This window comes from Nyctereutes procyonoides, unplaced genomic scaffold (genome assembly GCF_905146905.1).
Source record: "Nyctereutes procyonoides isolate TBG_1078 unplaced genomic scaffold, NYPRO_anot_genome, whole genome shotgun sequence".
Taxonomy (NCBI): Eukaryota; Metazoa; Chordata; class Mammalia; order Carnivora; family Canidae; genus Nyctereutes; species Nyctereutes procyonoides.
In genome coordinates, this window is record NW_026575035.1 from 22,231,711 (window position 1) to 22,245,750 (window position 14,040).

A 14,040-nucleotide genomic window follows, 5' to 3' on the forward strand; every position below is an offset into this window, starting at 1 on the left:
CTGTATTTTCAACTCACTTAGGGGTGTTGTAGAACTTACTGATAAATGAATTAATTTGAAATAATTAAGAGTCTTGATTTGGTACAACTCCATACCAGAATGCCACTAGAACTATTAAATTAAATTAACTCAAATGCAACATCTCCATTTGTTAATATTTGTAGCACTTAAATGAAATAAGAATTTGATTAGTTCCATTTTAATGCAAATCAAGCAATAGAGAGAGGAGAGGGGCACTAGCTTAATTTGATACATGGAAGTATAATAAAAACATGAAACCTTACATTTTCTGAAATTCTAATAACAGAGTTAGGTGACAGGCTTTAATAACAACACAAGAGAACATTTTCTGTTGGTACTGAGCTGGTAATATTTGCTTATCAAGTTGATTAATTAGTTTTGATGTTGGTCTGTTTTATCATCATGATCTTTGCTCTGCAAACATCATATCAGTAACTATACTCTTCTTGGCCTACAGGATGGCTAAAACAGCAGTAATCACAGTGATCAACTACCTACGGTGGCTTGAACCTAGAGACCATACCTCATACTTCCCACCATTATTAGGTCAGCTGTTTTGTTGATATTTAATGGGACTCACCAAGAGATTCGTTGAATTATTCTGTGCTTATAAAAATTAATCTGTTTTTTTCTCTTTCCTTTTATTCCTTAGAGAATCTATGCATTCCCTGACCAGAGTTATTTCACTTAGAGAAAATTTGTTATGCAAATTAATAGTTACCTTTAGCAATATACCCCTTACAGCTGAGGGAAGCCAACCACATGGCCATATTGCAGGGAGAAACTCGATTTGGGTACTTTGCCAGCATGCAGTATCCACACGAGGTGAGTCTGGCTGTCCTGACTCCTGAATGTAATGCAGCACAGTGTTGCTCTTCTGGGCACAGAAAGTATGGCTTTAGGTCAACGTCTCAGTTTGCAATATCTGAGGTTTAGGTCTGGAAATTTGTTATTCCTAAACACTATGCTGGAGATGTACCATATGTGATAATAAAGGTCATTCCCTGAAGATCAGAGAAGCAGCTTATTAGAAAAGTCTTCAGACATTTTAGAGGCATCCTAATTTCATGCCTCTTCTTAAAAAGAGTTCTCAGGAATATCTCCAAAGGTTATTCAGATATGATTGTTTAGAGTCAAGCGCTATGTGCCAAAAAAGTATTTCAATTTCTTTTTGTTGCCTTGTGACCTTGACTTAAAAATGCCTAGTATTGAAGAGGCATAGAAACAAATTATAAAATTACTTTTTTCTTTATAGACAGTCAGCCATTGTTGACTTATCTTTATATTTACATCATTACCTTATGTTTGTCATTGTGTGACAGTTGTTTATTATGAGGCTTACATAATACAATATTGGGAAAGCTATGTTTCCTTGTTGCTCTAGTATACTATTAAATGTAGATATTAAAAATAGGAGTTGTAAAAAAAAATAGGAGTTGTGTAAGAGTGCAAAAAAGAGTTAAAGTCAGAAGACTCCCATTTTGCTGCTAATAACCAAAGTGTAAACTGCTGCATTGTGAGACTCCTGCGCTTGGCTGTGTGTTTCCTGGCTAGTCCTGTGGATCATGCTTATTGAACAGATGACCGAAGGAATCCTGATTACAAAAATGACCTGATCTCTTTGGATCTTGGTTGTCTCATCTATAAAAGGAATGTGCTGTAGTAACACTTAGATCTCTCTTTAGGTGCTTTCTTTTCCTTTTTTTTTTTTAAGATTTTATTTATGTATTCATGAGACACAGAGAGAGAGAGAGGCATAGAGGGAGGCAGAGGAAGAAGCAGTCTCCTTGCAGGTTGCCTGATGTTAGACTCGATCCCTGGTCTCCAGGATCACACCCTGGGCTGAAGGCGGCGCTAAACCGCTGAGCCACCCAGGTTGCCTAGGTGCTACTTTCAATAAAAATTAGTGACTTCTAATTTAACATATCATCATAAAGATCTGCCTAAATCTTCTCAAAGTAGGAAGACAGAAGATTGCTTGTATTTTTCATACTTTAAAGTCAGATTGAACACTGCATATTTTTCTAAAATAAAGACCAAGGTTGAAAAAACTTAGGGTTTATTACTGGCTATTTGTTTAGCATCAATTCAAAGGACATCACACAGCTTACTATACAATGCCATTGAATGAGTTTTACTGTTATCCTATAGAACTCAGACATGTTACATCGAAAGTGAGGAGGGAAAGGACACACCAATCATTTTATAATCAGTTCAACAAATAGTTGGTAAATGTTTGCTTTATTCTTTACACTTAACCTTTTAATATAAGGTAAAATTCCTCAATTTATATGATGGGTCAAGCTAATGGTATAATAATCCTCTTACATATTAAATTGTGTGAACTGCAAGATATATAATTTAGAGAAAAATCATGGCAGTGGGATAGGATAATGTCACTTCAAATGTTTGTCTATCTTTCTTCCCTCTCTCCCTCCCCCTCCTTCCTCTCTCTCTTTCTCTGTCTCTGTCTCTCTCTGTCGGAGTTTCAGAGTAAGCACTGGAGTTTATTTTTCAGTGTGCCTAACTGGATGACAGTATAGCACATGTATAGAATACAAAAGAAGAGCCATTAGGTTACTTTATATTTATCGCTTACTTTAGTGTAGAGTAGGGTCATGGAGGAGGACAATTGTCCAGAATGGAAAAATAGCACGTATCTACCTACCACGGATTGGGGAGTGGAAGTAAAATTCAGTCACAGGTGATAGCAATTTCCATTTCTCACTATTGACTTTTATTTTTAACTTTTCATTTTGGAAGACATCTTTGACCTTAAATAAAACTTGCTTTGGAAGATTTCATTGTCAGACCATGATTTTGTTTCTCCTGAAAGCTTGCCAAATCAGAAATAGATGTCGGTGGGAAAATGTTCCTTGGTCTTCTAGAAAAATTTGCAGTTGTGCAAAGTTGTTACAAGTTGTGTTCAATTCTCAGGTCCACTGTTTCCTAGTTGTGGGATCTTTGGCAATTTGTTTAGTGTCTCTGAGATTATGTTTTGTCATCTGTAAATGGTCTTACTTAACTCATGGATGGTTGTAAGGATTAAATGAGGTCACATAGGTAAAGCTCTATAGCACACAGCACTTGGCACACAATAAGTTCCAGTCATGGTAAGTTACTATCAATATGAGGAACTGAACTGCAAGAAAATCTAAGGGTAAAAAAATAACCAAAGCAAAAATTTGAGTTTGTCAGTGTTTCTGACATATTATGTCAGTATATTATTTATGTGAGTAAAATATTTTAGCAAAATGATTAGGCATTTCAGGGACATTAAACCATCCCTATTGAGCCGAACATACACCACAAAAGACTGACAGAGTTTTATGTTTTGGGATTAGATCACTGCATACAATATAACAAGAATGTGATTTTTTTTTTCTTATGGAATCTAGAGAAAGAGCTTCAGATGGATGCTCAAACAACATGATGCCTTACACACTCAAAGGAGAGTTTCTGAACCCCTCATTTCTGTGGGCAAAAGGCTGTTTGCCATTTCTTCCACTTGGCTTTCTGCTGTGAGCACAGGCTGTGTTCGAGCTAGCCTAATTGCTACAATTAACAAAATTAAATGGCTCATTGTGTTTTTATACAATTCCACCCACATTCTGTGGAGTTTTACTGTTGAATGAGTAATCCTACTGTTGAGACTGTTGATCCCAGGCACAGATTGAGTCTTTCTGTGTGCCCATTTCTAGGATTACAACTGGACCAGACATAGGTCCAGAGACAAAGCCCTGCAGTGGACAGTACAGCTTTCCTAAGTGAGCAGAGGAGATGCAACCCGACTGCTGAGATCACTTCACAGCCTGATACAGGTCAGGTCAGGGCCAGAGACTTGGAAATGGAAGTTGGGTGCTTCAGTGGGTAGGCAGTAGACGAAAATCACCCTTCTTCGGCCATGTTGAAATGCCCAGGCTTCAGAGGGGGAAGAAGGGTGTTATGAGTCACAAGCTGGCAGAGCAATCATTTTGATTGTTTTCAGAAGTGACACTGGACTGTTGAAGATAAATGAACATGAGTTGATCTGCATCCATCACTGAATTTATAGAAACAAGCACCTCAGATCTGCTGTTTTCACCGTGCACTTCAACCATCCTCTAAGCTATATTTCTGAAAGACAGTCTGAGCTATTTTTAAAAAGGCTTTAAGGAATTCTCCTTAGAAACGTAAAAATGCAGGCATCTCATCCAAGTTTTATATAGAAACAGTGATGGCTAATGGCAAAGATGTATGAGAATGCAGGAGAGCATATATTTAGTCTAGAAAATGGTTCATTAGAAAAAAATAGTGGATTCTTATCTAAACATTGTGGGAGAACTTCTTCCACTCGATGGCATTTGGTATGTTTAAAGGCAAATGTGTAACCTTACACAGTTTGGTAAGGACACAAGAGTTTTTCTTTGCTCAATTCAATCAGTTGGGAGAAAGAAACCTTGAAATGATTCAAATCTATTCTATTCAGCTTCTTAGAAGATGAAATCTTATAGGAGTGAAATAGCTTATTTAAGCTAAAAGTGATAAATTGCATCTAGGTATTTCCCTCAACATTACCAGTATGTTGATGTCTTATATCGTATAGACAGGGATTGTAAGTTTGGGCTGAAAAAGAGGAGGTAAAAGATTTTTAACTAAAACTTCACGTGTTGGTAACACACCAGTTAATATGCTTGAAAGGGCAGTATATACTTCATCTTTTTCACGTCTGTTCTTTTGTTGTGTGTATAGATATATATGTAAACCATACATATATACATACATAACATATATGCATGTTACGGTATTTTAAGAAACAGTCATTGAGATTTCAATTATTCCCATTCACTTTTAATTGGTCAGTGCTATCACTTAATTTATTCATAGAGTAAAATAAATTGGGCATTTAGGAATTAAGCATAAATACTTCATTATACTTTTATCTTCTGGTATCTTCATATTTTATATTGTACTAATACTCGAATTGCATGTTCTTGCCAAGTCAGTATGAAAATTTATTTCACTTGTTGGACTCATGGCATTATCAAAAATGAATAGTAATGGAGTGTCCGCAAAGTCAGTGTTACTGAACTAGACAGCACATAGTTAAGTAGGACAATGTGAATGGCTAAGAGGATTTAAAAGACATAGTCATTATGGGAGACCAAACTTTGACTTACTTGGAAAATTTTTTTTTCTTCCACACAAATACTTAAAAACCTCAGTATGGTTAAGATACACACACACACACACACACACATATGTGTATATATATCACATATGTATATATTCTTTAATCTTAAATACAGCTTCATTTTCAAATGCTAATTTGAAAGTGAAAAAGATGTATAACATTTTCTTTTAGAAAATTTATGGTCTTGGGTAAAAAGGGAGTGCTAAGAGCAGGACTCCCCTCCCCTCAGAGAATCCAAGTAGAACACAGGAAGTTGGATCCCACAGAGAAAGAATCCAGCATTTCCAATCTGTGTGCTAACTGTAGCATGTTCTTTTTGGGCTCTCTGGGCTCTCTGGTTACTGTCTGTGGAGGGTTTCATGGCAGATTGAAAATGAAATCTTAGGAAGAATTAAAATACAGATACAAAAATCAAACTTTGTTCCTTTGCACATTGACAATGTCTCTTTAAATCCTAATACTTTAAACTCTGTGTTTTCTATATATCTAGAAATGAATAATAACGGTTCTCATCACACCATCTGAGGGCAGCACAGTGCTTTTTCTGAATCATGGAAACAAGATTAGGTCACGCTTTTCCTCAGAAGCAGAATTTTTTGGCTCCTGTAATCTTGAGAGAGTTTGGAATTTATGGTGAAGATATCCTTTCCTTAGCAAGAATTTTTGACTAACTAAAACATCATCTTCAAGTATGTTGGATAATGGAGTATTTATGGTATTTGGGAAATTGCTGAGAAATACAAACTTTTTACACCCTCCTAACTGTATTCTTACCTCCAAGACAAAGCATAGTACATTATTGTTTATTCACACAGTACTCATTTTGACTCTTAACATGTTAAATGGGGTATCAAATTGAGAAATAACTCAGGACTTACATGATTGAGGAGTGTTGGGGCCTGCTGAGTTTGTGTTGATTGACACTCTAACTGTAATCTGGCATTTACTCATGAAATCAAAGGTATAGTTCAATTGAGCCATTCAATTTCCAAAGATCATCAATTAAAAGTTTTCTTGGAAATAATGAAGCTAATAACTCATGGTCCTGCACAAAAGTGAAGAAGTTTTGCCAATATAATCATTTTTTCCATCTATAATGGGGGTGCAATGTTTTCAACAATTGCTGATAAGAAGAGCGTCTTCCTGGGCCTTTACTGACGACTAGGTAATCTTTTCACATCCAAACAAAAGATTATTATTTTTTTAGTGGAAATCTTGCTTGGAGGATCGAACCATGGAGTGCTAGGAAAGTATCTCTACCAATAAAAAATCATCTATTTTTAAAATGTTGCTCTGGGGCTTTGTACCAAAGGAAGTCATAGATTGAACCCTCTGCCATTTCCTGTTGATGTCACTGGGACAGCAGTCTCTGTGTGACACACCCACTATAGGTGGTGGCTATAGAACTTGACTATTTTTAGTGGATTGTACAGTCCAGATCACAGAATAATTAAGCTAAACGGACTTTTCCCTCTTCTGTCTCTCTGTCTCTCTTTCTCTTTTTTTTAGTGACTTGACTAATATTTAATATATAAGTTGGGTTAATATAAAACCAGGGAAGGAAGTTTAAGACATCTTCCACTGTGGTCAGGTTTGTGATCATGGATGGATGAAGATAATCATTTACAGCTCTCACATCCTGGGAAACATTGGCCAGTCTTGACAAGCCCTTTCTAGTTAAGCTGATTCTCTTGTCACCTGATATCCTGATAGCACCCCTGGCCAGGTTCCTGGGGGCACCGACATTGCAAAGTAGGGTGATCTTGCAAGAGACAAGTGTTCTCAATCTGCTGAGGCAGGCTGATGGGATTTGTGGACCAGTTCCTGACATCCCAAGTAATTCTGATGCTTAAAGTGTTTTAAACGATTCCAGGTCTATAAAAAAAGTGATGATGCCTATATGTATACCCTATATTTTTTATTACAAAAATATTGAAATAATCCATGAGTTATTCCACTCTGCACCAACTATAAAAAAATACTATCAAAGTTTGACCGGCACTTTTAATGCAACGAAAAGCACCATGACTGAGGACACTGGGAACAGAAAGCAAGGGACGTTTACTTGCTGTACGGAGGTATTAAAAACCCAGAAGTTTGTTCAGAGTGCGACTTTACAAATGATTCAAATACAAATCTTAGCTGGATCTAGTGATAAGCCCTCCATCAGTTGGGAAGGGTTGTCTCATAGCATATTCACTGCACTGTCTGCTCATACTTACTAAAAAGTGTCCAAAGCCTCTAAAAGACACATCACTTTGACCTTGGGTTGGGGGGAGGGGAGTCTGTACACAGTGGGGAACTTGATGGTGCACTCTCACGTCCACTTTGGGGGGCTCACGCCACTCGTTCTCAGGTGTTTGGGACTTCCACATCAGTCCTGTGGTTGGACGTGTTTGGCACTAGGAAGGTGTGGCGCAGCGTGCTCTGGACTCGCGCTTGCCTGTATTCACACAGAGCCATGCTTCCCCACGTCTCGAAACATCCAGTTCAGCATATTCCTCTCCTGTTGCTCTGCACCTATGAGCCCGCGTGAGCTGCACAGGCCAGGAAATCAGACACTCCTTTTGCCTTGTTTCCCTGCTTCCTCTTCATGTACTTACTACATTTTTGCGACTGAAGACGGAATCATGATGATCATTTAGTTTACATCACGAAATCATTGAGAGCTCCCTGGTCTTGTCAAAAGCCATACATGTGCTGCATAGGATTTCTGTCGGAAAGGATGTTCTCAACTGAAAACTTAAAATAAGAGACAGATCCTGAAATGTGTTGAAAGTGAACCATTCTACCGATTCGCATACACATGTAAACAACAGTTGAGTTTGTTGTCCATTGGGTAAGATTTTCACATGTGGTAGTGGTTTCCAGATGAGAATGGTCTATGAAATTCTTTCCTAAGTAGTACTATTTTTTTTTTCTGGAGTCTTGAGGGATATATTTTCTCTCTGTTTTTATATTCAGAATCAGAGCTTTGCATCAAGAAAAATCACCTAAGCTATTTTGACAGAGGACTGGTGCCTTGTGTGTGTGTGTGTGTGTGTGTGTGTGTGTGTGACTGAATATATTTTTATGCAAAGGTCAATTAACTCCATCAAAACACCCTATTGATCGGAGGCAATGTTTTCCGTGATCATAGAACCCTCTGGTGGACACGCTGAAAGTGGGCAGGAGGGGTTGGTAGCAACAAGGAGTCCTGCTGAGCTGGCCCGTTTCCCCTCCCTTCAGTGGCTGTTTTGGAAGGAGACCAGCAGCAGGCAGTCAGCTGATGGAGGGTCAGACGAAGCTCATTACAGCTCGTTGCCCTGCTCCAGGACAAAGTTTCATTATTGCCACAGCCCTGCTGCCACCCCTTCACCTGGAGGTTGTGGCTCCTCCAAGGCCTTGCATCTTATAACGTGGTTTCATACTCCAACCGCTCCTGGATCAGGGCATCATCTTTGTACTGCAGCCTCGGAGGAGACGGGGAACAATCAAAGGCTAAAATGGCCTTTCGAAGGCTTCGGTCCAAAACGTGTCTCTCCCACGCTGGGTACCTATTCCTGAACAGGTCAATTTTAATGACGGATTCTTCAATCCGTGGCAGGCGAGATGACGGGGTGGACGGAGCCGTGGGCCTCACCTGAAAGACAGGTACGCACCCATCCCGCTCTGCAAATTTCTGGTCGCGGTCGCTGGCGACACTGCGGTTGTTGGAGATGGACCGGAGCGTGCTGGTGGCCACTTCTGGAGGCAGGGTGAAGGCAGCGACTGGGTCCTCACAAGCACAACTGGGTGACTGCCCGAATCTGGGTCCATTGGGGTGAAAGAAGGCATAATACATCAGCATAAAAACGACGCCAGTTAAAAAGCTGCTGAACACCACACACAGTGCTGGGATGGCAAACGCATCTGCAAATGGGGGAGCCTTGTAGAGGTACCAGAGGGCACTCAAGGCTGTATTTTCCAGCAGGATCACAAAATAGTAAATGAAGAGCCTGCAGCGTGTCCTGCCTTCCTTGACGTTGAACCAGCTGAAGATGTAGATGATCCCCACCACCATGTCGAACACAATCTCTTCCCATTTGGTGATACAGAATTCTGTCTCACAGTGGACAATCCAGAAGGTCATGATGCACCAGTGGAGGACGATGAAGATCCCAAAGTACAGCTGGAAAACTGAGGCAAAGAGGGCGAAGGTGATGACTCTGGCAGCAATGGTGAAGAAATGCCAGCAGAACTGGATGACAACAGCCATGTAGCTAATGGGCTTCTTGTCATCTCGAGAGTCCCGGAGAGCCTTCTGGTAAGAGGCCAAGGCCCAAGCCAAAGACACGAGGGAGGCTGCCGCTGTGAATCCTACAAAGGCAAAAAGGAAGACATTTTGTCAAAAGTGACATGCAGTGCTGTCCCCCGAAAATAAGTCATATGGAGCTGGGGGCTTGGGACAAGTACCTGTGACCTCAGCAAAGCTCTTCACTTCTTTGAGTATTTAGCTGAGCTTAATCAGATGGGGCTCCTAGTGTCTGCCCTCTGTGGGCCCAACCATAGGGAGAAGTCATGACCTATGACAGGAATGCTATTCAAAACACACGTGGGGTGTGGGATCTGGAAATGGGGTGGGGTGGGATGGGCCTTCTGTGTATATGGTGGAAGTAGGTAAACTAAGGAGGTGATTTTGTGTAGTCGGAAAACAGCTATGGACTGGAGGTTGACAGATTGGCTTGCTGTGTCAACTCTGCATGACTTTGGACAATCATTTCAACTGGTGTCCTCATTTATAAAGTGCATAATCTCCAAGGTTCCTGGCAGCTTTGAGATTCTGCGGATGAAAGGGATAAATAATCACTGGAAACGTGAGGGGCTAGCTGATTTACTTTCTGCTTCTAAACAAGAATAAATGCACTTCATTCACAAAGGAAAGTTTATTCTTTCTTACAAATAAGAAGGCCATAAAACCTCCTTGGCAATGTTTCTTGTCTTACCTGGTATGCAGTTTGTCCTACTATAATCTGAACATAATTCTTCCTATAGCTCTTGTCTGTTCCTTACTGCCATTCTCTTAGAAGAAGACATGTTTGCTCACTGGCTCTCACCACTTATTCTTTCATAGAGGAAAGATTGTACAGAAATCACCTCTCAACCATTTCTCTTATTTTACGAACTGCATTTGTTTAGTATGTTCTTTAAAAGTTTGTTTACAAGTTTTTAAAATAAGTTTTATCATTTCCCTCCGCTTTGCCGCCATCTGCTGTGTCTGAAGCATTGCTTGTATGGTCCAGACATGGACAGGGCTCACCTGAAAACATACTGGCTTCCTTTAGGAGAGGAGCTCTTTTGGGGAATTCACTTTGCCACTGAAACGTTAGTCTGTTTGCACACTATGCAACACACCATAACAAGACTTACCAAGACTAAGAATAGGTTTTGAGTTTTACGGTCCAGCTGGCATTTCTCCACAGATCCATTAACTTATCATAACCAGGCCACCTTACAGTCTTTGGACAAGAATGGAAAAAAATAGAAGGATTGCCAAGAACTGGGGATAGAACTGTATTTTGTTTTTATATTTTGATAGAGAAAGGCTGTTGTATATGATCTTTGAAAAATGAATTGGAAAAAAATGACTCCTGTAGGAAAGATGCACACTAATTAATGGAAAACACAGTCAACCTCAACGATCATTTCTAACACATTCCCCTTGAGTAAGGTGAACTTCAAAAGACAATATTGGTGAGAAATACCTTCCAATGGCTACTTCTCATATCCACTCCCAATCAAGCTAGCAGAAAGCCCACATCTTACTCTGGATCTTCAGGGGTTTTTTTCTGGCCAGCACAGAAATCTTCTGCTACCATATCTCTCGAGCAGTTATGGCAATATTTTAGGTCGGTTGGAGACCAGCACACAAAATAATTTTTAATAATGTAATTTCTTTTCTTTTTCTTGTGTTTTTAAAATATATTTTTTGTTGTTTGTTCTGTTTCTCTCTCTCTCTCTCTCTCTTTTTAATGAAAGTATAATTTCTATGGGGTGGGAACCATCTACCTCAATTGTAAAGCAAATTTGGGAGATGAAAGGACACGGTGGGAAGAAAAGTAAGAAGAAGAAGGTGAGACAATGGGAAATAAAGGGTCATGGAATAATGACTTCAAGAATGACACCCTTATTTTCAGTTTAGGATGGAAGAACGAAAGGTTGTGCTGTTTTAATCCCAACACCTTTGAGTGACACAGAAGCTACTCATGACCTCGTTCCTTATCTCTACTGTTTGCTGCTGTACAGATGGTTTTGGAGTAAACTGTATCCTCCTCTCTGAGTATGGTGCATCCCTGCAGGGCGGTACCAGCCGAAAGCCCCACCCCCTTTTCACACCCTGGCGCCCTGAGGACGGCGTTCACGCGCAGCGCCACCTGCAGGAAGATGGCTGCATTGCTGGTCAACTAGACCAAGCGCTAGCCGACTCCCGAGAGTCGGAACCCCGAGGGTACGGTTTTTCACAGGCAGGCGTTATAAAAGGCTGTTTTTCAAAGCAGTGACTAATAGTAAAGCATAACAAAACGTTGCATACACAGCATCCTTAAATCATCTGCTCTTGCATGTAAAAGAATTGGAAAATTAGCCTAGTCCATCTTCCACTGTAATCTTCACCCCTTTTATTTTTATTTATTTTTAAAGATTTTCTATTTATTCATTCATGAAAGACACAGAGAAAGAGACAGAGACATAGGCAGAAGGAGAAGGAGGCTCCTTGCGGGGAGCCTGATGTGGGACTCGATCCCCGACCCTAGGGTCACGCCCTGAACTAAAGGCAGGTGCTCAACCGCTGTGCCACCCAGGGGTCCCTCTTCACCCCTTTTATTGCATGTCCTAAAAAAGTAATTGAGCCTGCTCCAGGACACTTCAGGAACTTGGTAAGAAAATATTCTGGCAATAGAAAAGGGAAGATTTTCTATCAGCTTTGCTTTCTATGTATCTGACAATTTACAAAGTAATTTTTTTTGCCTAAAGCCAAGGCAAATTTCATGTCCATGGATGACCCCCCTTTATGAATTCTCTGCTATAGCAACAATTAGAATTTCCTGGGTTCGTTTGATTTTTTTCCTTTCTGTTTAGCAATTAATTTTTATAAGATGAATATATCCCCAAACAGAAAATACAGGGCAATCTTAGAGTTATTCCTTATTACAAATTCACATTACCATGAAATCCTTAATTTTTTGCTTTTACACAAATAATGTCAGCTCAGTTGTTTCAAGAAAAGTTCCCTTAGTAAGGCACTGCATTATAATTAAAGTAGAATTCTCTGGAACTTTTGATGCTGGCAGATAGAACCCTAAGTACTGTTTTAGCTGACAATGTATATTTTCACTCTTTATTTGAAAATTATTTCAAACTTAACAGAAGAATTGCAGAAGTAAAAAAGTTGTCTATTGAATATTGAATACTTATATTCTCTTTGCCCAGACTGTCATTTGGCCTCTTTTACTTTATCACTAGCCTCCCCCCGCCCACCCCCCACCCCCTTCTCTAGTCTTTTTTCTCTGAACCATTTGAGAGTAAATTGCATACATCTTGGCTGCTAGGGTCTGATTGTTTGTGTCCCCCTCCATTCATATGTTGAAACCCTAACCCTTAAAGAGGATGGTATTAGTAGGAGGAGCCTCTGGGAGATGCTTAAATTATGAATGGGATCAGTGCCTTCTAAAAGAGGCCCAGAGAGCTTCCTAAGCCCCTTCTGCCACCCAAGAATACTATGAGAAGTCTTCAGCCCAGAAGAGAGCTCTCACCAGACTATGCTGGCACCCTGATCTTGGACTTCTAGCCTCCAGAACTGTGACCAATATATTTCTGCTGTTTATAAACTATCCAGCTTGTAGTATTTTGTTAGAGCAACTCAAAAAGACTAAGACAGGGATGCCTGAGTGGCTCAGTGGTTGAGCATCTGCCTTCGGCTCAGGGTGTGATCCCAGGGTCCTGGGATTGAGTCCTGCATCTGGCTCCCCACAGAGAACCTGCTTCTCCCTCTGTCTATGTTTCTGGCTCTCTCTGTGTCTCTCATGAATAAATAAAAAAAATCTTTTTTTTTTTTAAAAAAAGGACTAAGACAATGGTTCTTTACCCAAAAATATATCAATGTCTCTTATGACTAGAGATATTCTTTTAGATAACCATAATAAATTTATCAACTTTGGTCAATTTAACACTGATACAATACTTTTTTTCTAATCCACTGTATCCACTATCAATATTCCAATTTCATCAATTGACTTTAACAATGTCCATTATAGGATTTTCCTCTGTGGTACAGAATTGAGTCTGGAATCAGATATTGCATTTGGTTGTCTTATCAATATAGTTTTTTTAATCAGAAATATTTCCACTGACTTTCTTTCTTTTTGACATTGGCATTTTTTTGAAGAGTACAGTACAAAAAAAAAAAAGAGTGTTCCTTGTTTTGGATTTGTCTGTTTCCTCATGGTTAGATTCAGGTTACACATCCCAAGCTGGAATATTATGTAAGTGACACTGAACAATATTTCCAGCACCCCCCACACCATTAAGATATTGAAATACAAGGATTTCCTCCGTAGTTCCAAGAAGTATATAATGTGTCCATCAGAATTTTGGTGCAAAAGAATGAATAGCTTACAAAACTTCACTCTAAAATCAAACACACAAAACAGCTACAGAAGACTCAATGGGATTCTCTTTTTTATTAAAAGGTTGCAATAGATGATAGGACCTCAGATCTTATCTAGTGCAATGATCTCATTTTATAGAAAAGAAACCAAGTCTCCCTTGGAGAGGTTATGTGATTTATCTTCCCTCTTTCTTTCCCCTCTCTTATTTCTGATGAAAATTGC

At 39.5% G+C, this 14,040-nt stretch overlaps 1 protein-coding gene across 1 annotated transcript in view; it reads right to left on the minus strand.

Annotated features, from left to right (window-relative positions):
• Positions 1-8,555: 8,555 nt before the first annotated feature.
• Positions 8,556-14,040, minus strand: part of XKR4 (XK related 4) — a 420,655-nt gene continuing 415,170 nt past the window's right edge. Inside the window, exon 3 of the mRNA XM_055318337.1 lies at positions 8,556-9,532. Coding sequence (XP_055174312.1) covers positions 8,586-9,532 — 947 coding nt within the window. The 3' untranslated portion in view covers positions 8,556-8,585. The remainder of the gene's footprint in view (positions 9,533-14,040) is intronic.